Source organism: Pempheris klunzingeri, chromosome 12 (genome assembly GCF_042242105.1).
Source record: "Pempheris klunzingeri isolate RE-2024b chromosome 12, fPemKlu1.hap1, whole genome shotgun sequence".
NCBI classification, from domain to species: domain Eukaryota; kingdom Metazoa; phylum Chordata; class Actinopteri; order Acropomatiformes; family Pempheridae; genus Pempheris; species Pempheris klunzingeri.
In genome coordinates, this window is record NC_092023.1 from 11076184 (window position 1) to 11098925 (window position 22742).

The 22742-nt window shown below is 38.9% G+C and overlaps 3 protein-coding genes across 3 annotated transcripts in view; 1 reads left to right on the forward strand and 2 right to left on the reverse strand.

The window, feature by feature from the left end:
* kcnh1a (potassium voltage-gated channel, subfamily H (eag-related), member 1a) overlaps positions 1–10094 on the reverse strand; it is a 36520-nt gene extending 26426 nt beyond the window's left edge. The window contains exons 1-3 of the mRNA XM_070840789.1: positions 10022–10094; positions 4771–4797; positions 2517–2640 (exon numbers count right to left, since the gene is read on the reverse strand). Of these exons, the coding sequence (XP_070696890.1) occupies positions 2517–2640; positions 4771–4797; positions 10022–10094 (224 nt within the window). The remainder of the gene's footprint in view (positions 1–2516; positions 2641–4770; positions 4798–10021) is intronic.
* A 1945-nt stretch (positions 10095–12039) lies between these two features.
* Positions 12040–14238, reverse strand: mrpl57 (mitochondrial ribosomal protein L57). The gene is made up of 2 exons (XM_070841276.1): positions 14142–14238; positions 12040–12869 (listed from the first exon to the last, which is right to left on the reverse strand). Exon 2 carries the CDS (start codon positions 12852–12854, stop codon positions 12543–12545), a length of 312 nt encoding a protein of 103 aa, XP_070697377.1. The 5' UTR covers positions 12855–12869; positions 14142–14238; the 3' UTR covers positions 12040–12542.
* A 414-nt stretch (positions 14239–14652) lies between these two features.
* LOC139210702 (cytochrome P450 3A30-like) lies at positions 14653–21940 on the forward strand. The gene is made up of 13 exons (XM_070840828.1): positions 14653–14769; positions 14901–14991; positions 15191–15243; positions 16398–16497; positions 18050–18163; positions 18353–18438; positions 18566–18708; positions 18805–18929; positions 19516–19600; positions 19880–20040; positions 20163–20389; positions 21156–21318; positions 21427–21940. The coding sequence occupies exons 1-13, from the start codon at positions 14699–14701 to the stop codon at positions 21499–21501; spliced, it is 1494 nt and encodes a 497-aa protein (XP_070696929.1). The 5' UTR covers positions 14653–14698; the 3' UTR covers positions 21502–21940.
* Positions 21941–22742: the final 802 nt, after the last annotated feature.

Sequence of the window (22742 nt, forward strand, 5' to 3'; positions counted from 1 at the left end):
TTTTTACAATTCATCCATTGGTGAATATAAATATCTGCATCAAAGTTCATGACCATCCATCCAATAGTTGTTGAGACATTTTACTCTGAATCAAATATGTCACCCTCATGGTGGTACAAGTGGAAAACTCACCAAAGTCAGTACGTTTCACACTCTGGGGTCCATCACTGTCTGAACATAATTAAATAGCGATGGATCTTAAATACAGTCAGAAGATTTTAGGTCAGTTTCCCTTCCTCTAACAAATACAAGATTTCACTCCATCTAACAACCTAAAAATAAACCTAAATCTAATCGTCACACACTCTGTTCAATATTTTTATTGGCAAGTGTTCTGAAGCTAACGCTTGGGGACCCAAGGGTCTAAATCAGTAATAGCCGCTGTGCTGGCTGTGACAAACAAAATCTCCCACAACAGACGAAGTCTCCCACGGTTTTCAAATCTGGCAGCACCAACTGTTTCCATGTGATCCTATTAATATAGTGGTTTCTGACATGCTTATTGCTGACACAATAGAGTCCAGAAACTGTTCACCCGAACGGGAATACAATTCATCTTATTCCTATAAGTTTTAACAGTTTCGGAGAGAGAGCACCCTGGGGACACCATCCGCAGTTTCACCGCTTAGTCAGTGATGTGGACATTCACTTTCAGTTGTTACAACCCGATTACATTACAGATTTTTGTCTTGGTTATCTGGTCTCTACTGAATTGTCTTGAAATATGGGAACATCACATTAAGTTTAATTGTTTGTGGTATTCTCATTCAACTTAACAAGCAGAACATGAAGTGATTTTAATGTCCTCTGATGAAGGGAATAAGGAGCAGTAGTTCATACCTTTTTTTTCTAGGGTATCAGCCAATGGCTTACCCACAACTAATTTGATTTGTATCAGTGTGAAATCGTTAGATTTATAGGAGAAATTATCAATGGGGAGCACAGCAGGAGAAAGGGTTAAAAACAGGCTGGGAGTGCTGCCCTCACTTAGGTCTCATATAAAGAATGGCCCCCGAGAGTCATCACTGACCCTGTGGTGGGTCCTCTCTTGTATCCACACTTTCATCATTTAGGTCAATGCCCAGAGCTAATAATTGTATTTTAGGTTTGAAATTAAGATCTATAAATCAAAAGCTTCCCTCAGCCTTGTAGCCATACTAGAGCACAGCTCTACGGATGGTATTGTCAATCAGTTGGTCTTGTCCAACCATTTGAATTGCCATGAAATTTAATACACACATTCATGATCCCCAGAGGATGAATCTTGGTGACTTTGATGTTTCCTCTAGCCCTACAATGAGATTAACATTTGTGTTTCTGAGTCAAACGTCTCACCAACTATTGGATTTCCATGAAATTTCACACAAACGTTCTCCCTCAGGATCAACTGTAATCATTTGGTGAGCCCTTGTCAGTTTGCCAATACTTTGGTTTATAACTAAACACCTTCAAAACCTAATGACATTCCCATCGGCCTCAGTTGTGCTTTATGGTTAGTACTAATGAACAAATGTTGCCAACACACTACACTAAGATGATGAACACTGTAAACATTACACTTTCTAATCATTAGCATATTAGATCTAATATTGTGACCATGCTGGTGTCAATATTCAGCTAAAGGCACTGCTGAGCCACTAGCATGGCCGTGGTGCTTTTTCATAACCACAACAGACTGATTCAGTGATAACATTAACAGCAGTCGTTGCCCCTGACCAAAGCCAGTTGTCAGCATTTGATTCAAACATAGTAGTTGAAATGTTTTTGCTGTAATGCTAATGCATTAATAAAGATTAATAATTCATGATTGCAAATTGATAAAGAACCATTCAAAAGAATCACATTTGAAAACACTGATAAATGATGGCACATGGTGAGTATATACAGCATAGTCCAAAACCACAAACGGGGGACGACACGCAGCGCAGTCTAAAATTGTTTACACCAGCACATCATCCTCCACAAATAAGTCTCTCTACCAATTACCTCAAAATAACGGTGCTCTGCCTGGTGGTAGGAGGTGCAAATACAAGTAAACACAAATAGATACACAGCCTTGAAAATGGCTTCAACAGTAGCACGGATACAGAATAAACAATGTTTATATTTTCAGATGAAACAATGTCAAACCTTTTTATCATAGAATCTATAAACAATGCAACAACCCATGTCTGTAAGATGATGAAGATGTGAAAGAGACCTCCACACAACTTTTTACTGCAGGCACATTAAAACAAACATTGTGGGAAGGAAGTCATCCTCTCTCTAGTATTAGTGCAGCAACAGCATGATTATTTTAGCTTTGTCAGCCAAGATGAAGCTGATCCAGATTTATAAGATAGCTGTAGCCGTAACAAGTTCTTGCAATGTCCCTGACTAATCTAGTTTATCTAATGCAACCTTCAACAAATGTGTGAATTTATTTACAAAACAAACATCTTACCTGTGTTGTATTTGGAGACTGCACACACATCACACACACCTTTATACTCAGACACAAGGATTGACTCGCCTACCTGCAGGTGCTGCTTTTCTGCATCACCTCTGCTCTGTGGTACCCCGACAACTTGCAGAAACCATCATTGCTGTAAACGATGGGCCAGTCCACTATCTGGGCGTTTCCCAGGACAAAGTTCGTATCTGTTTGAAAGTAAACGGGAAAATAAAGGGGCAAATAGCTTGAGGGGTTGCAGGATTTCCTAAAAACAACAACATGAAGTTTGAGGCCTATTGCTTTTGGACTAAATCAAAGTCAAGGATTTGATGGAACTGAAAAAAGAAGTACAAGTTATTTGGGGAATTACAGGACACAACTACAAAGCAAATGTTAGGATAAATTAAGTGTTTTTTAAAATTACATTTTTATGTGTCTAACCTTGAGCATTTTTATTGCAAAGCAAGTATTAGTGTTCAGAGAAGCTGAGCAATGCAGTGTCAATGCTTGTGGATAAGAAATGTGCACACACTAATGCTTCTCAACACAGATTTACAGGAAAGAGAGAAAACATTGAGACAGCAGCTTCAACAGATATCATGGGCCAGTATTGGGTTTGTCATCTTAAATATCAATCAGTGACGATATGATGGAGATTATCCGCTCACCAAGGCTGCAAAACCCTCAATCCTTTAAGGGCTAACACAGTTTAAAGATTTTATTAGTGCCCATGATGGTCTACAGCCCATTACACACTCCACATGGGTGCCAATACTCAATTATATGCAACATAAAATCTTTGCTCATGTGGAAACATCCAAATATCTGCTCCCTTGACTTTTTCATTAGTTGTTGCGCCTTAGCAGACATTTTTACAAGAACTGAATGAGTATCTAACAGGATTAGTTGGCTGTTTCTGTGGTTGTTGTTGGGAAAACAACAAATGGTCCAATTAATAGATAGTGATTATTATGATAAAGTATTCCTCACTGGCAAGTACAATCTACAAATGTTAATATCTGCTGTCAATGATTTTTAAATGTCATGGAAAATGGAGAACATTAATTCTCACATGGCATATTTTGCATATTCAAATGCTAGCAAGGCCTCCAAGCAAAACTTCTTCATGTTTAAAATGGTAATAAACCTAAATAATCATTGAGTTGCACGTATATTTCTAATGGCCTACTTTGCTTTCATCCTATTTTTAAACCTCAGCGATTTTATAATTAACATTCTCATACTGTTACTGTTTCCTTACTTAAACTCCTCATGGTCCTCATGTCATAATACATTAAATGAAAGGAGAACAGCAGTGTTTTTCATTTAAACAGCTGGCTTTTTGTACTAAGGTTGATTGACAAAACATGCAAATGATCGCACTGTGTGTATTTTCCCTGCAGTACAAAGGAAAAATATTGAATGTTGCCTGTGCATAAAGACTGTTTGTTTCAAATATGTGATCAAGAGTACATGTTATTATTAAGCTGATTTTGAATATGATTTGAACATACAAACAGGCCATCAATTTGCGCCTTTGATTTGTTTGATATTTAAAAACACCTATAATCGTACTTTTGTGACAATCATCAAAACAGTGTACAAAAAAAATTGTTTTGGCAAGATGTGTTCAATAGCTAGTTTTTACAAACTATGGGTAGTTTTTTTTTTAGGGTTTTTTGACAAAATGTTAAAAATACTACCTAAAACATCTCAAATCTATCCACACAGTTTTGGAAAAAGGCAAAAAGAAGGAGATGTGATGGTTTTAAATGGGACAGAAAAAGTGATGATAATTGGGGATAAAACCTAAAAAAAAAACTAAATCTGTATGGCACATCTCAAAGCAACCACGCTGCTATGCACACACTACAGCAAAGTGACGACACAGGGGTAAAAGGAATTGAAAACTGGCACAAAACAAATACAGAAATGCTATTTTTGTACTACATAACACACACATACAAAATATTTCTTTGATCACGTCAAAATGAAACACATTAAAATGACGACTTAAAGCATGAAAAAACTGACAGACTATGATGCACGAGACGTTCCATGCCAACGTGTTATTTTACAATGATCAGACAAATGTTAATCTTGTGAGTAAAGAAGCATAAAGTCCAAAGCTCTACGATTGATTTTAGCCCTGGATCTGTTACATTACTGCTGTGTTGGAGCAACTTTTCACCAACATCTTAAAAATCTCACCATCTAATTGGTTAAGTGCCTTGTAAATTAACAGCATTTGGTATAGAACATTTAGTGGTACATTACAAAGGGATAGATACTGTAAAGAAAACAAAAACAGCACACCAAACTAAACTTTATAGTACCTGTCTGTCTATGTGACAGTGTCCAAACTGAAATTTTTAAAAAGAAAAGAAGGTTAACAGATTACAGTGAGAAACAGCTCTTGATGTCAGACAAAAAAGATGGAACGTGTCAAGCAATAGAGAGACACAGGAGGTTACAACACCGCTGTGAACTCGGCAATCCTCGCTAAACAATTTGTTTGGAGAAATTTGTATGCAAACTATTGTCTGGTTATCACGACCTCAGACTGAAGATTAACGTTGTTCATAGGTTTAAGACTGTAGGTTTAAGGTTGTAAAGGAGCCGTGTTACAGAAAAGTATTACAGATATGGGTGTCACTCTCACTGCAAATTTGTGCTAATTCAAGCTGCATTCATCAGGCATTTTGACAAGGGACAATTATTTCAGCACACCTACAGAGTGCATCTTTCAACGCCATGGACATTGAGAATGCAGCATTTTCATTACGAAAGAAGGTGCAAGTCTCCTGGAGCTCTTGAGAAAAAATTGATTTTCTCTCCAACATGACAACTAACCTTTAGCATACGAAACCGCAAGTGTCATAGCAGGTGATGCAAAAGCCTGTTTCTGCAAAGCCAAAAATAAAAAAACCAAAACAAAAGTAAACCCAAAATAACAGTCACATAGTGACACCCTACAAGCAAATGTAATTAGATTTGATGAAGTATCTCTGTTTTCAGAGAAATTACTTTAAAGTCGAGATTAACTCTTTTAGATCATATTGTGTACTTATTTAACAATATATGTTTAAAAAATACCAAAAAAAACCCATTTCGTTGTGTTCTTATATCAAAATCCAACCAATCTTCAACTTTTAACGACAGAGCTAAGATTAATTGATTAGCTAGCTAGCAACAAAGTGGTACGTGGATGTGTCTTTGGGTGTTAGCCACCTCAAGCCTTGTTCCGCTTCCTTGAAATACCGTTTCAGGCACACTTTTATTCACTTTGAGGGAAATTCTCAAAATTATGGGCAAGTCATTTTACAATGGACTACTTCAGCAAGCATATGATGCGCTTTGTTATTCTCTACCTGACGGGTACTACAAACCTGTCTGTGTACAGCAGCACGTCCGCTTTTCAATGTTCAAATCAAATTCCTCCCAACGTTATGTCCCACCTGTCTATCCTGCTTCACTCAGAAAGATATCACAATACAGAAGTTAGATACCGTCAAAATGCTGTTTAATCTGGGCTTTAAAAACCCTCTAAGCATTACCTGCTCAGCACCAAACAGCAGACAAACATAGTTGTGGCCAGCTGGTGAGCATGGTAGAGCATTTAGCAGCTAAAGAGCCAGATACACTCCCCTCCAAAAGTATTGGAACAGTGAGGCCAATTCCTTTATTTTTGCTGTAGACTGAAAACATTTGGGTTTGACATCAAAAGATGAATATGAGACAAGAGATCAACATTTCAGCTTTTATTTCCAGGTATTTACATCTGGATCTGATACACAACTTAGAAGATCACACCTTTTGTTTGAACCCACCCATTTTTCATGTGAGCAAAAGTATTGGAACATGTGACTGACAGGTGTGTTTTGTTGCCCTGCTGTGTCCTGTTACATTGATTATTCAAACAATAAATAGCGCTGAATGTCTACGTTCAGTTTCAGATTTGGGTTTTGCCTGTGCAGACTGCATTTATAGTTAGAGGCGTAACCAACAAGAAAACCAGAGAGCTGTCCATGGGTGAAAAACAAGCAATTGTGAAGCTGAGAGAAGATGGAAAATCAATCAGAGTCATTGCACAAACATTGGCCATAGCCAGTACAACCATTTGGAATGTCCTGAAGAAGAAAGAAACCACTGGTGTACTAAGTAACAGACGTCGAACGGGTAGACCAAGGAAAACAGCAGCAGTTGATGACAGAAACATTGTGAGAGCTGTAAAGAAAGACCCTAAAACAACTGTTGACATCAGCACAACAGGCCACACCAGAAGATGCAAACCACTCATTAGCAAGAAGAATAGGAAGGCCAGGCTAGAATTTGCCAAAAAGTCCAGAGACAAGCCTAAAAATTCTGGGACAAAGTTTTATGGACTGATGAGACAAAGATGAACCTTTACCAAAGTGATGGAAAGGCTAAAGTTTGGAGAAAGAGAGGATCTGCTCATGATCCCAAACATACAAGCTCATCTGTGAAACACAGTGGAGGTCATGTCATGGCTTGGGCTTGCATGGCTTCTTCTGGGATGGGCTCATTCATCTTCATTGATGATGTAACACATGATGGCAGCAGCAAAATGAACTCAGAAGTCTACAGAGACATTTTGTCTGTCAATTTAAAGAAAGATGCAACCAAATTGATTGGAAGATCCTTCATGGTGCAGCAAGATAATGACTCAAAACACACTGCCAAAACAACAAAGGAGTTCATCAGGGGCAAGAAGTGGGAGGTTTTAGACTGGCCAAGTCAATCTCCAGACTTCAACCCTATAGAGCATGCATTTTACCTGCTAAAGAGCAGACTGAAGGGAGAAACCCCCCAAAACAAACCACAACTGAAAGAGGCTGCGGTGAAAGCCTGGAAAAGCATCACAAAAGCAAAATGCAAAAGTTTGGTGATGTCAGTGGGTCACAGGCTTGATGCAGTTATTGCAAGCAAAGGATTTGCAACTAAATATTAAGTCTTTTCACGTTAATCTATTTTAAGTCTATCTGTTCCAATACTTTTGCTCGCCTAAAAATTTGGTGTTCCGTTACAAATAATGCTATCTTCTAAGTTGTGTATCAGATCCAGATGTAAATACCTGGAAATAAAAGCTGAAATGTTGATCTCTTGTCTCATATTCATCTTTTGATGTCAAACCCAAATATTTTCAGTCTACAGCAAAAATAAAGAAACTGGCCTCACTGTTCCAATACTTTTGGAGGGGAGTGTATCTCCTTCAGGAGTTGGTGGAGACCAAAAACAGAGCTAAAAGAGTGTAAATGCTGGACTTCCGTTCAGTCTGTGACTGTTGTCAATGTGTAAATAAGCAACGGTTTGCTGACAAGTTCCCAATGTCAACTTAAAAAGTGATGTTTCTGCTGATTTTGAGGATTTGAGGGGGTCCTAGGAATCTCTCAAGTGGTCTAATATGCCTTTAAATTGCACAGTTTCTACATTTCATGATAGTGTTATAGTTCCTGTTCCCTCAAATTGTCCACATTGGTGAAACAAGTGAAAATACCTGCAGGGAAAAAGGTCTACGAGTGGTTTAAATGTAGAGAATATATGTTATGTAAAAGCAGACCTCTGTATGTTATATTTAGAGTTAAATGTAGGTGGTGAACTAGGCTTCTGGATATGAATATGAAAATGTAAAATAGAAACAACAACGTAAACACTCGAATCATGAACACTGTCATCAAGATGTAGCGCAGAGTTATTTAACAATGAATGATTGAAAGTTACAAAAAAGGAATATCTCATTGTTTGTGAACGCCCACCCACCACTGTGTCTCTCACAAGTCACTCCACTATTTCTCAGTGGCATTCTGCAGATTATAGTCTTGGCTCTTTTGTCTCTAGCTTTGGAGAGATTTACTGCTCACTAATCCATGGACCACCCAAGGTCATAAGAAAAAACATATGCATGTGTTTTTAAAAAAATATATTGTACTCCTTTAGGATCCAGATTCTCACACTATTCACCTAAAGAAAGCCTTGTTCTGGAGAGATGCTTTCACCCTTTCTGAACAAGTTGTTCTCTTCTGTCATAACACATTTTAATGTAGATATGTGCAACAGGGGAAGACTGACAAGGAGTGCATACACACACAACACGCATCTGTCTGGTATACATCTGCAGGCACTGACCATAAATGATAGAAGGAAGAAAAAAAACAACCCTAACTTACCTAACCAAACCTCATTTAAAAAAGAAGCCATTATAGCTCACGATGATTAGCTGGTGTGTATCCAATATTGTCCCCAAATGTGGGTCATGACAGACTCAAACACAACACTGTTGGTTCTGTTGCACAGCTAGCTGTCCGGTGTCATAAGTCTCCAGTCTGTCCTGTCACTTCTTATTGAATCTAATAATATAGAAAGGCCAAATGATTACTGACACCAATGTCCAAAAATACTGCAATACTTCCAACAGAGTTTGGAAACTTCCAGCATTCAAATTTGGTTAATTGTCTCCACATTTGGATAGAACCATGCACTAATTGGACATTTTTCTCATTAACACAAGTTATGGAGTATTATTTTAACAAATTAAAGCAGTTATCCATGTATTAGATTACTGGTTTAAACTGAGAGCTCCGGTATGAGTGCTGGGAGTTTTCAAACTTTTTTTTAAACAAGGTTAGGGGAACACCATGTCAGTCAAGAAAATTATTCAACCATTTGAATTTATTTTACACATCAAAATCATCTCTGCTGGGGTGTTAATTTGATTGGTAGGCCTGATGCCTGTGCTGTAATGCCCACACTGGAAACCAGGGGATGTTCAGAGGGATTTTTAGAGCTTAATGTTGTCATTATCCACACAATGAAAAATGCACAAAAAGAAATGTATGCAGAAGTCTTAATTGGGCAAAGCTCGAGGTTTGGTTGCACAAATCACCTCATATTCAACACTTCTTCACACCCTATGGGTTAATATCAGGCATTAAACGCTCTTTGAAGGCTAAGATACCAGCAACAAAAGCTTCATAGTTTCATTTCAAACCAATCTGGAGCCTAAAGGGGAGCCGAACTGAATAACATCAAAGGCATTAGTCTGCTGTCACACCGGAGATCACTCATTAGTTAGAATATTTACACTTTGCGCATTAAGACTGTAGAAATCCCGATCCTGACTGCACCCAGACAAGACCTGTCTGCTCCGTATAATTTTCCAATTAAGACTTCCAGTGGTCTTATGTAATCAGTAGTAAATTTAACCTGCTGTCTTTTTCGCTCTCTATTGTCTACCGCAGGGGCTCACAATTCATCCGAAAGATATCACTCAGATTGAATTAAAGGGATTTGCATTAGTCGTGACATTTTAAAACCAAATATTTAAACAGTGCAGTAGTTTTCTTTTATTGTCGAGCAGCTGGATGAAGAAGAAAAAACGAACTTCTTAATGCAAACGAAGGTGAGGGTTTTTATCACCAATTAGGCGTCCTTCATTTTTAATTCAGTTAATTAGTTGATTGGCTTTGATCGGGCAATTAATGCGCCTGGTTTCAAACACAGGCTGGATTTAGTTTTGAATGTTTGCATCTCTCGGTTCAATGCAGCATATTAAATCATCATCCTTACCGTTGGACCGTCTCACAATGTTCTCCAGAAAAGTATTCTGAGGGGCCACAAGTCCCCTCCGACCCCCCGCCATCCTGCCGCTTCACTCAGGCGTCTGCAGGTGAATCTTTACTCCTCCATCTGCCGCTTGTCTTCATGGTCGCTCCGGCTCTGAGGCGCTGCGTAGATTTTACTGGAGAGGAGCTGCTTGTCTGGTCTGGTCTGCTCATTAGCTGCTTTCCCAGCCCGGTGCGGTGCGCTGGCGCCTCTTTAGTGAGACACACGCACCTCATCAGCCTGGAGACGACAACAACGCCCGGGCGCAGCGCGCAGGAGGGGCCGCGGCTCTGCTGCTCCACCGGCACCGCTGACAGGACCTGCAGCTCCATCTGCTGGACAAAACGGTGGGCAGGCGACCATCTCCAGAGGTGGAACTGAGTACATTTGATCAAGTGCTGTGCTTTGGTAATACTGTACTTTAATCAATTAATTTTCTGCTACTTTATACTTCTCCATTACATTTTAGAGGGTATTATTGTACTGTTTATTCCACTAGGCCCACATTTATTCAACAAATATAGTTACTAGAGAGAACAAATGCCCAAAAAAACTGATGCAGGTACCAAATGACTTTGATATATCATAAGATTTTTAAAAAAAACTGAGAAAAAGGTTAGTTTTTACTGTTTGATCAATAAGTCATAACCAAAAAATGGCAAGGCACACTGCTGACTAAGATGAAATGCGCTTAGCCCATTAATTAAAGGCTTTTTGATCTTTGCAATGCAGTGTGCCTTGGCACAAGTCTAACCTCTTTCTCCGGTTTTGGTTTTGTAGTTAATTTAAAAACATGTTAAGCTAAAACTCAATAAAGATTAAACTTGTGGTTTCCAGCTGATTTTGGCTTGTGGCCCCTCATAAAAAAGCAGTAGGAGCTCCTGTCATGTTTCAGATGTCTATAAATTGTTAGGAGTTCCACCAAAAAGAGATTTCATGACACTCTTTCATTTAAATAATATTTTGAACCTCAAAGAAGCCAAATTGACCAATATTTTTTATTTAGAAAGTCTAAACATGCACATTATGAATTCATGTAGCAGGACAGGTTTTCTTCTTTTGGCTCATTATTCTGCTTGTGGAATAATTCAGGCTGGTAACGTTTAGCATATTAAAACAGTGAGCTGTGTTAAAGCGGCTAAATTCAGCTTGTAGTGTGTAACTGAACGAAGAGAAAACAGTCGGGAAAACGTCCTGCAGTCGACTCAGGAGGGTTCTGATTAGTTAGCTTTTCATGGATTAATCGCTTTGAGTCAGGTTCTTGAAATGGTGTGTTCCAAAGGAGCAGCAGTACTGAGCCATGTGGGGTTTTTTTCTCTTTAACTCTTGGCATAAATTTGGGTCCTTCCAAAGAATGCATTTTCCCCACCAGCTCATTAATCTTGTTCAATTATTTTGGACCCTGCGGCACCCATAGTAGGACAGACTTCAAATAATGCTTCTGGTGGCAACATTTCCATTGAAATTAGACAAATAGGCGGTACAAAGGTCAGTATGAAAGGCCTCTCACACCTGTGGTTTGTCTGGAAACCAGCAGGCTGTCTGTGTGCTGCAGAGAAGCACTGAATTTCCCAGTTTTAACAAATTAAAAAGGTGACAAATAGCTGAGCTGTGCTGCTGTTTGTCCACTTCGAAGTGTTGACAATAAAAAAACACTGCTCAGCCAGTGTTTGCCTCGTGTTTTATGGTGCAGAAGCCTCCTAGCTTTTCAATTACCTCCATCAGTTGATCCTGAAAGTGTTATGAAACGTCAGGTCAAGGAGACTTAGATAATGATCCCCTGCCTGTATAACAGATGGTATTGTAAAGATATTTATGACAATAACTGTTATCACACAAGTCTGCAAGGGTCAAATTCCTGCATGATGTCCATTCTCAGTAATCCAGCCACTAACAGGTACTATGATGTTAACACAGATATATTTTCCATAAACCTCAAAAATGTATTAGTTTCTGTTTTTTTAACTCAATTTCAGCTGCAATTGGGTTTACTGCCCTTTAATACATGAAACAGTGAAATGCCTTCAGCTATATAACAGTGAAATGAACCCCTTGTAAAGCTACATCATTTTGCCCCAACATCCCCACACAGTTTATGTAACATTTTCCTCGTGGATTTCACTCCAGGCTCATGGGAAGTCTGGCTTTCTCAACTTGAAAATGTATTTTGTTAATGAGCGCTAAAATAAGGACCCACAGATTGAATGTTGAATGTTAAGCAGCTTTTATCCGAAGGAGCTGCACTGAGTGTGGATTCAGTCTGAACCACAAACAGTTTACAGATTTATTTTATGGATGCAGATGAAGTTAAAACGGTCTATTGTGGACTCGTCTGACAGCTTTTCATAGTGGCTTTTCGGCTGACATACAAAGTCCAGCTTCACATTCACATACACACAAAGACACAGAACTTTCTTACACACATAAACATGTTATATTTGTTACATCATAAAGACAGTCTTTGCATGTCCTTTCTCAGCTCACATTAACTTGACCATGTCTTGGTGATTTTGAGATGACTCAGGTGGTCTGTCATGTGCTTGTGTTCAGGGAAGCTTCTGAATTTTGCTTCCTTGATGTTGAGCCAGTTTTGGGCTCTGCGCTCCGCAGCGTGGCAGTACTCCTGCTCCGGAGTCATGTACGGCCGGCTGATCCAGTATTCATTCTCAGCCTCTCGCTCCAGATGTTTCACCGTATTGCGTTTCATCTGCCATGTAATTTGACGTGGGCGCCGGTACTTGCCGATCCACTGCTTCCCAGGGATGCCTTTCCGCAACAGGGTGAGGGTGAGGAACATGGTGGCGAGTTATTTCTGAAAAGGAAAAACTGTGAAAAATCAATAGCTATAATGACAGCGGTTCTGTTCTTTTCAGAAAAAGATGTTCAATGCAGGTATTGTGTACTTGTCATATTATCATTATTTCTTTTATGGTCACAGCAGTCAACAGTTTTAAGCAAATAAACTGAAAAAAAAAAGACCTGTACAGTGTCCTGCTTGGCACCAAAAGGCAAAAAAGACAACGTTTGTGAACATAGTGGGGCATTTAGCAGCTAAAAAAAAAAGAAGATATTTCCCTCAAGACTTGGTGGAGACCCAAACAGAGCTTACATGGGAGTGAGAACTGGACCTACATGATAATGTTGTCCACGAGATGAGTAAAAAAAAGCAACTATGAGCAAACAAGTTTGAAACTAACTTTAGTGGGGTGATCATGTGCTCACAGCTTGTTTCTGTAGCCTCCTGGTATAACCAGTTATTGTATGTTTAATAAAATACTTTTTAAATAGTTGTAAATTCAACTGCTATATCATGGGGTGGGGGGACCCTTGTAGATACTACAATCGTTTCTCCCATGGTTATAATAAAGTAAATGATTTCACACAACATGACATTTTGACATGCTGTAACAGGAGAGGCACCGGTGTAGATGACAACAATAACAGTCAGACTGTACAATGCTGCATTATAGTCTGCTGCACCAACCACCACCACCACCTGTGCACTTTACTATAACATAAACTGTACAATAATTCTCACCCCACTTCACTTCACCCTGTTGTTGTTTGTCTCTGTAATTACATTTCTTTGTGTACATAGGTTTTTACCACTGTATATATTATATTATATTATATTCTGCTATTTAATTTTTCTAATTCTATTATATTCTGCTATTTAATTTTTCTAATTCTTAACTGTGTGCTTTTATTTTTCTATCTGTCCCTTTGAGCTGCTGTAACAGCAAAGTTTCCCCACTGAGGGATCAATAAATAAATATCTATCTAACGATGGCTCAGTCATGTTAGTGAGCCACCAGGCACAATATCAGTCCTGAAGCTGCAGCACCTCGTCAATTGCAGCCTTTAAAAGTGTTTAAACATTAATATTGTGCAAAACACGCACTATTTCTTCACCCGAGTTATTAGAAAACTATATACTTCCACAACAACCATCTGACCTCCAAAGTACGGTAAAGTGAAGCTAGCTTAGCTTAGCCTGACATCACAGACCAAAATTATGCTTAAACGGGCACTATCTGATACTCAAAATGAACGTAAGTATGTACGCCACATGTTTGTTCCTTACCTCGCCTCCTATCTGTGACAAATATGGCTCTTTTTACAAGGACAAGATGAGAAAAACACCTAGTCACGCAGTTTGAAAATACACAGGGAGAAGCGTGCGATAAAAAAAAAGTCCTTGATTGTACTTCCGTGTTATCTACGGGGAGCTAGAAGGCTCAAACATGTTGTAGTACGCACTGGAATTGGACCACGGGAGTAGTAGTTATTTAAGTATTGTGTTGACACGCAAATATCAAGTCAAGACAATATTTTCAAATATCTGTGATTGACTTTAACTTCTGATGAACTTTTTTCACCAAGTTCAATGTTTGTTTTGTTTTCTAGAGGATACTTCTGCTTGGTGAGCAAGCGCCGATTGTTGAGAAATTTTAACAGTCCGGTCGATAATAACCTGCCGCCTCTAGTGACCTTAATGAGTTACATAATCACTATTTATTTCCCCATAAAGCTCCAGTCTCTGTGCTCCTCCCACTGTGCGGATCACTTGTTTAACAGCGCATTTCCGTATTTTCAGTACAGCCTTGTGTGTGTCCAGCTCTGTCTCGGCACAAACTCAAAATGTTTGACTTTATATTGTTTTCAGCAACCACCTGGACTTTACTGGCTCTCTTTGCCGCCCTGTTGTTACTGTGAGTAGTTTCTGTAACTGTCATAGAGGTTGTCCTCCTGGTTGCCAGTTTTGCGATTTGTGACTCTGTTGTCATATTGTTGGCTGCTCCTGTAACAAGTGTCTTTTTTTATATGGACATATATAAAATAGGTATGGCTCCTGGCCATATGTTTTCAACAAGCTGGCAGTACCCGGACCAAGGCCTGTGCCGTTTCTTGGAACATTGCTACACTTGAGAAAGGTAAGATACACACATGAGCAAACCCAAATCATAAAGTCTGATATATAAGATGATGATTTATAGAATAAGTTCATAATGTCTATATTTGTTACAGCATAATAAATCAGTTTCAGTAACTCACTGCTCATGATTGTTCCTGTTGGAAGCTCTTTGGTGGTTTAACCTTTCAACACGTTTTTTTTAATTCATTTCCATGTAGGGAATTATTTCTTTTGACCGTGAGTGCCATGCAAAGTATGGAGATATCTGGAGGTGAGTTGTTGCTTCATCTTTCAAAGCGAACCCCCAGCTGGTGGAAACAGTGGTGGAAGAAATAGATAGATAGACTGTTCACATCAAGCAGTATTTCTTCTGTATCTAAACTTACAAACTCAGAGCTGTTAAATCACAACCACTGTAAGCTTTACAAGATATTTATTGAGATATATTTTTTAGAATCTTTTTTATTCCAACCTAGTCCCTCTAGCCGATTTGTAATCACAGATTCAAAGTGCATACACAAGGTGTTCTAAACTTGTTGTAAAGTAGTTTAGTTAAAAAAACATAATATGTTGTGAAGAGCTGTCCCTCTCCTGTTTATGCAATTTCCAGCCCTTGCAGCCTCTCACACTTTTCAGGAGTTCAGGACTGGGCCAACATTACCAGCTAAGTCACACGAGCTGGATCACAAGGCAAACTACTTCAGAAGGCCTGCTGCAGTTATAGATTGTACATTTTAAAGTAAAACATGTTATTACAGCTCAAATGTGAACTCTTCGTACTACGTTTGAACGACTGACGGAAGTATGAACAAAAAGTGACAGCCCTAAAAAGAAGGAACCGGGCCTTTCTAATGGTCACAAGATAAATCAGAAGTCCCATAAAATGGGCTGTAAGATAAAGTAAGATAATGGGACAGGACAGAAGAAAGACAAAGTTCTGCAGACGCAAATTTCCACAAATTTTCTCTACTTTTTTAATGAAATATTGGATCATCTCTTTAGGTTTTAAGCGGTTATTTTAATAAAAACATGAGAGATTTAGAGGGGGGAGCCAATTCGGCCCAGAAGTACAAAATGTGGTAGAGTAATACTAGATTATTATCCTCTAAAATGTGATGGAGTAGCCGAAGCTGCAGAAAATGGAAATACTAAAACAGCAAGTACTTCAAAGTTCTTAAGTGCAGTTCTTGAGTAAATGCGCTTAATTACTTTCCATTTTTCCATATTTTCACTAAATGGTCATTTTGGGGCCTCATTTAATACATTCTTATTATATTGAAAAATAAGATATTAACAAATGACCTTTTGAAATCATGACTATGTGAATTTACTGAATGTATATATTGATACACCATTTGGTTTGTGTCACTTTCACTTAAATCAATGACTCATACTTTGTCCTGATGTTGTTGTGTATTTGTGCAGCCTGTTTGATGCCCGATTACCTGTTATAATGGTGGCAGACCCTGAAATAATTAAAACTGTGTTGGTGAAGGAGTGCTACTCCGTGTTTACCAACCGCAGGGTAAGAGACTCGTCTTGTTGCATGTTATCCTATGAAAATGCAGCTTATCATGTTGAACTCTGTGAGATGATGTGGTTCTGTTTGGTATTTATCGAATTAAACTCTGGGAAGTCTTATGCAGCTCTGTGCGAGGAGGGTGGGGCATGTTAAAAAAAACACAGGAGCTGTTTTCCTCAACGATTTAAGAATAACAGCAAAATACTTTGTTATGTTTAGAAATTTGCTGCAAATGACTGTTTGTTCTCAGGATAATAGGAAAACCATATCATGCCCAGCCGATCAGGCTGAGGAGTACTGCATCAGTTTGAAGTGAATCTATGAACCACAAGAGAAGAAAAGTCAGCAAAGCGTGCCTCTTTCAAGTCAGAAAGTTAAGATTTGCAGCAACATCCTGTAGTTCACACATAGAGTCAGAGATTTACGGTTGGAGATGACGCCATCCTCAACCGTTGACGCTGAGGATGACACATCCACTGAGGCAACAAGAAAAAAGACAAAGAAACCCTCTTCAGTGTTGACGTCAAAGCAAGGCATTTTGACATTGCTGTTAGGAAACCTGTTATGTCAGGATTGATACAGTGTGGATTTGACTGGGCCTGTTTGGCTCTGTATAGTGGATTGATGGCTAAACATAGGAACATATTGCCGGTTATGCAAACAAAAACATTATTTGGTATTTATTAAATGCATTTCCTGGACTGGTGTTATGGGAGTGCTGCCTGTACAGCTCAAGGTCAACAACAGAGGCCGTCATAAAAGGGCTCCTGAACATTGTAGATAACTATGATTCAGACTCAACATGGTGATAACACTAGCACAACTGTGTGTTCATAGTGCTTTAAAGTAGTAGTAGCCAGAAGCTCTCTTTTTTTTAAACTGTTGCCGTAGTGGAACAGCCTCCCATCAAGTTGACAAAACCAAGATGTGCTTTTTATGGCTTATTTATGCTTTATTTTTTCACTGAGAGCCAAGCTCTCTTTTGCAGTTCACAGTTCACACCAGGAAGATGCCCAGTACAACCACAATGTGATGTGCCGGCCACTGAGCAGCTCCACGGGAGCGGCTGAGAGTTAAAGGAATAGTTGTTATAGTTATATTTGGCTTCTTGGTGAAGAGTTAGATAAGAACAGATTAACAGCACCCTCTTGTCCGTACAGTAGTTATGAAGCTACTGAACCACCAGCAGCTTGTTAGCTTAGCTTAGCACAAAGACTGGAAACGGGGAAACATCTAGCCTGGGTAACAAAATCCACTTTTTGCCTATCTTGCCTTAATTTGGACTATACAAAACTTTACGATCATCCTTTTCTTTAAAAATACCATACCACCATGTTGGAAATCTGTGTCCTCACTTGAACATGTGATCCCTTGAATTGGTGTGTTTTATAGATCCATAAATAAATGATGTGGTTAAGATAGAAACAGACATGGTGTTATAATATGTTCCATTATTGGAGCAAACAAAATCAGTTGTATGATCTGAGAAGAAGAAAAGCTGGAGGAGGCAAACTGTATAACTGCTCTGTGCTCTTAACTGCACTCATGTTTGCAGGATGCGATAATGGCAGGACCATTTACTGATTCAGTTGTTTCTTCTAAAGACGACACGTGGAGAAGAATGCGGAGCACTATATCACCATGCTTCACCAGCGGGAGACTGAAACAGGTTGGTATCATATCTGAGCTCACTAACCACTCCTGCAGTCTGCATCTTATGACCTAATGCAGCAATACAAATGCATTTATCAGCATCTGCAGCGTATGTTTTCAGTGTGTCTGCATGTATTCTGTATCAGTGATAGACGTAAATACACACAGTACATCATCAGCGTTACTCTACTCTTCTTCTTTGAAGGTTTTTCCCATTGTTGCTCGCTATGCAGAACGAGTCGTTGAAAAACTTGGACAATCAAATTTGGATGAACCTGTTGATGTCAAACAGTACGTTTTTAATCTGTTACATGGCAGTGTGTCACTACATTGTTTGTCATGAAGTAAATGAAAGTGGAAGCACTTAATCCATGTTAGTTCCTAAAAGAAAACCACTTCTTTCTTTTTTCTTCCATAGATTCGTGGCACCTTACAGTTTGGATGCTGTGACCAGTGCGTCTTTCAGTGTTGAGGCAAATTCCATAAACAATCCAGATGACCCAATAAATGTTCATATCAAGAACATTCTTAACTTCAAGTTTTGGCCTATAATTTTTCTGAGTACGCACTCTTTTCACCTCTGTTGTAGATCATTTGATCATATGAGCATCTTAGTATCATTAATATGCACATAACAACCCTTTGGTTTCCTTTCAGCCATATTTCCTTCTGCTAGCCGGCTGTTGGAGTTCCTGCATATTGACCTGATGCCCAGGAAAAGTGTGGATTATTTCTACAACATCATCAAGAAATTTAAAGACCAGCACGGTGCAGATGAATCTGTAAGCATTTATTCTGTACCAAGTGAAAAAGTTGCCAAGGATTAAAGGAGTAGCTCGTCTTTTTGGGAAATCTGCTTTCTTCCCAAGAATTAGATGAGAAGATCAGTATCACTCTCGTGTGTGTACACTAAATATGAATCTAGGGCCAGTTGTCTGCTAGCTTAGCTTAGCAAAATAACTGGAAACAAGGGGAAACAGCTAGCATAGCTCTGTCCAAAAGTTAACAAAACACCTCTGCAGCTTGCTAGTTAACATGTTCCATCTAATGTGTTTGATTCGTACACAAAAGTGTAAAAACGATAAGTTGTGGTTTTACAGGGTGTTACAGGCACAGTGACAGTGTGTTAAATAGCTGTAGTGGTACTGGTAGGTGGATTTATTTTCACTGTTAGAGAGAGCCTGACTAGCTATTTCACCTCCACTATTATCCTAAACTCAAAGTAGAAATGGTGCATCTTACAAATGTACCAACTAATAATTTTTTCTGTTGTTCTGCCTCATTCAAATTAATATTAACTGTCACATTTTAAGTCAATGTTTCATAGTAATTTTGTGTTGATGTTGAATGATTTCTGTGCTGATCTAGACTCGACCAGACTTCCTGCAGGTGATGATACAGAATGAAATACCAGAATCAAATATCAAGAATGAACACGATCAGCCAAGTAAAGGTATGTTTGCATCACACTAGTAATACCTGGTAAAGGTAAAAATGAATAAGATAAGATTTAAAAAAAATGAAAAAACAGTTTAGGTGCATGGTCCATATCCTCATGTCTAGTAACTTGCAGCCACAGTCTGATATACGGCTGTCCTTCATATCCTGTAGCTTAAGCGAAATTAATCTGCATGTGTTGTGGTGTGTAGATAAATGTGAAAATGTCTCGGCATGGAAAGTGGTTTTCTAGCTGTTGATATGTTTGTAAAACTTTCGCTTTATTTTCCTGCAGGTTTGACTGAACATGAGATTCTTTCCCAGGCTTTCATTTTCATCTTTGGTGGCTATGAGACCACAAGTGTCACTCTCTCTTTCATGTTCTACAACCTGGCCACTAACCCTGATGCCATGCAGACCTTGCAGGAAGAAATCGATGCCAGCCTTCCGAGAGATGTACAGTGATTCTGCGCGTGATTCTTTGACGTTTCTAATATTTCAACAGTTAACATCATACATTGTTCTTAGCAATATCTGGTTATTCTTGTGCTTGACGCGTCCTTTCCTTTTGCCTCTAGGCTCCCATTTCATACGAGGATGTGGTCGGTCTACAGTACCTGGACCAGGTTATTTGTGAGTCAATGCGTTTGCTTCCCACTGCGCCTCGGCTTGAGAGGATGTGCAAAAAAACTGTCCAGATCCATGGTATCACCATCCCTGAAGGAACTATTGTTGGGATTCCTGTGCATCTGTTACAGAAGGACCCGCGCTTTTGGAGCTCACCTGAACTTTTCAGACCAGAGAGGTAAATGTGCACTGCACTAAGGCTTCACTCTTAGTGAGGCACTTATCTATAGTCAGAGTATTACTTACACTAGATAGTGATCAGCACAGCCCAAATTTGGAGGAGCAGGCAGCAGCCCAACACAGATGCTAAGCTATGTACACCTGTGGATGGGGTCAGCAGATAAATATATTTTAGCCATCTAGAAAAAGGTCCGCCTAAAAAACATCAATATCCGTTTAACTGTCCACTATGTTTGGAATATTTGCTTTACATTGACATCAGACAGTCTTTTCTGATGGAACTGAAGTAATTCACTTTTTCTCCTCACTAACAAGAGCCACCACACTCCATTGACAAAAATGACAGTTTCACCTCACAGAACACCCAAGTTGCTTGTTTACTGCTGCCTCCATCAGTTATTTTTGCCTGTGTTACTGTATGACTTTGATGTTTTAATTTGGTAACTAAGGTGTTACAGAGATACAGTTACCACTATCTACTGTGAGTAATATACAAACTAGGATAAGTACCTCATACATCCTTTCTTAAAATTATGTGAACTATTCCTTTAATTAATGTATAATGGGAAACCGTGGGACTAGATGGTTATTGCAATTGCATGAAAAATATTAATACAGTCCCTGACAAAAGCCTGACTACATTAAATAATTCTGTGTAGGATTATGATGGCTTTTACTGACACAAAGTTGTTCAGACATGCATAGCTCTGCTATCAGCTCTCAGTGCTGGCTTCATCTGTCTGTCTGTCTGTCTCTACGTGCAGGTTCAGTAAAGACAATGGGGAAGAGGTGCACCCATACGCGTACATGCCGTTTGGGCTTGGTCCTCGTAACTGCGTTGGGATGCGCTACGCTGTCCTCGTCATGAAGATGGTTCTTATCAGTCTCCTGCAGAAATACACTTTGGAAACCTGCAAAGACACCATTGTAAGAGTAACACTCCACGCACAGCAACACACACACACACACGTATGTATGTGTATTCAGACTACTCTGCTGTCGTGTCTCTGATCCCACATTAATTTCTTCCTTTAGATTCCGCTGGAGTTTGACTGGAAAGTACAGCCGATAAATCCAATAAAACTCAAGTTTGTTCCCAGACAACAGTAGTCAAAGAGGGAACACCTTGCTTCTGAATTGCTATCAAACTCTTACAACTCTACTTTGTCGCTGTTGCTTTAATGTGTGGCAGCTGCTGACAGGATGACATTTAAAGTCTGTACTTCAACTCTCATACTCAGTTAAGTCAATGCACCATCAACATCTGTATTTTTCTTGCAGTGTTGATTAATCAAATGTGTCTCATTGGCTTTTCTACAAATTATCTTGCATGTTTGATTTCACTGTACTTTGTTTGCAAAACACAAAGCATATAATATTTCTTATCTTATTATTATACTGTTAATCAATTTACATGATGGTGTTAACGACTGAACAAAAAGGACAATGACTGCAGGACAATGCACAATACTTCCTCCTGTACTTTTTTACAACTGAAACATTCCAGAGGGGCAGATTAGAGAATGTACATTAAATTGATCCAAGCACCCATAGCGTTTTATCATCTTTCTTCTTTTTTGAAATGTATTGTATCTCCATAGACACCATCATCTTTTACCAATGCGTTAATGAAGAGGATTTTGATGAAACAGTGTAGCTGTTCGCACATCAAACTGTGTGAGCTTAATGATCTAATAAAATTACAACCAGACAAGAAGCTGCAGGTCAATGACAGTAACAGACTTCACTGATGTCCGTCGTGATTGGTGGGTACGAGTGTGCATTAGTCTGTGTCTGTGCACTGAAAACAAAGATGATTTTCTCTTGTTCACACTGAGCTGAAACCTTTCACTCCAAATCACATAAATATGCTGGTCTCATGAGAAATGTCACTGTTGTGTGTCTTGCTTCAACACTGCTTCTGTTTTGATTGTTAGTTAGAAAACAAAAACCTTGTTGTAAAAAAAGTAATCTGCAAAAATGATCTGCCACTGCACCAGAATAAAGTTACAGAAAATATCTTAAATTGAGCTCAAGGACAAAACCTGGTTAAAGAAATCCAATTTCTTGAAGAAGCAATATTTTGTAAAAGAAAAAGAAAAAAACTACAAACAACCTTGGAAATACTGCTACATTTGTTAAGATGCATCTCTTTAACAGAGTACGTCTGAAATTTGGCAGTTGGCAGCTTTTTGATACGGTTTATTAAGGGTGCGCACACACACACAGGAAAACAAAGAGCAGCACACGTCTGCGAGGGTCAAATTGGTCATGGTCACATGACCTCACAAAAGGTTACAGTCAATGAGAACCTATTAATGATGTGAGATATTTTCCATAAACCTCAAAAA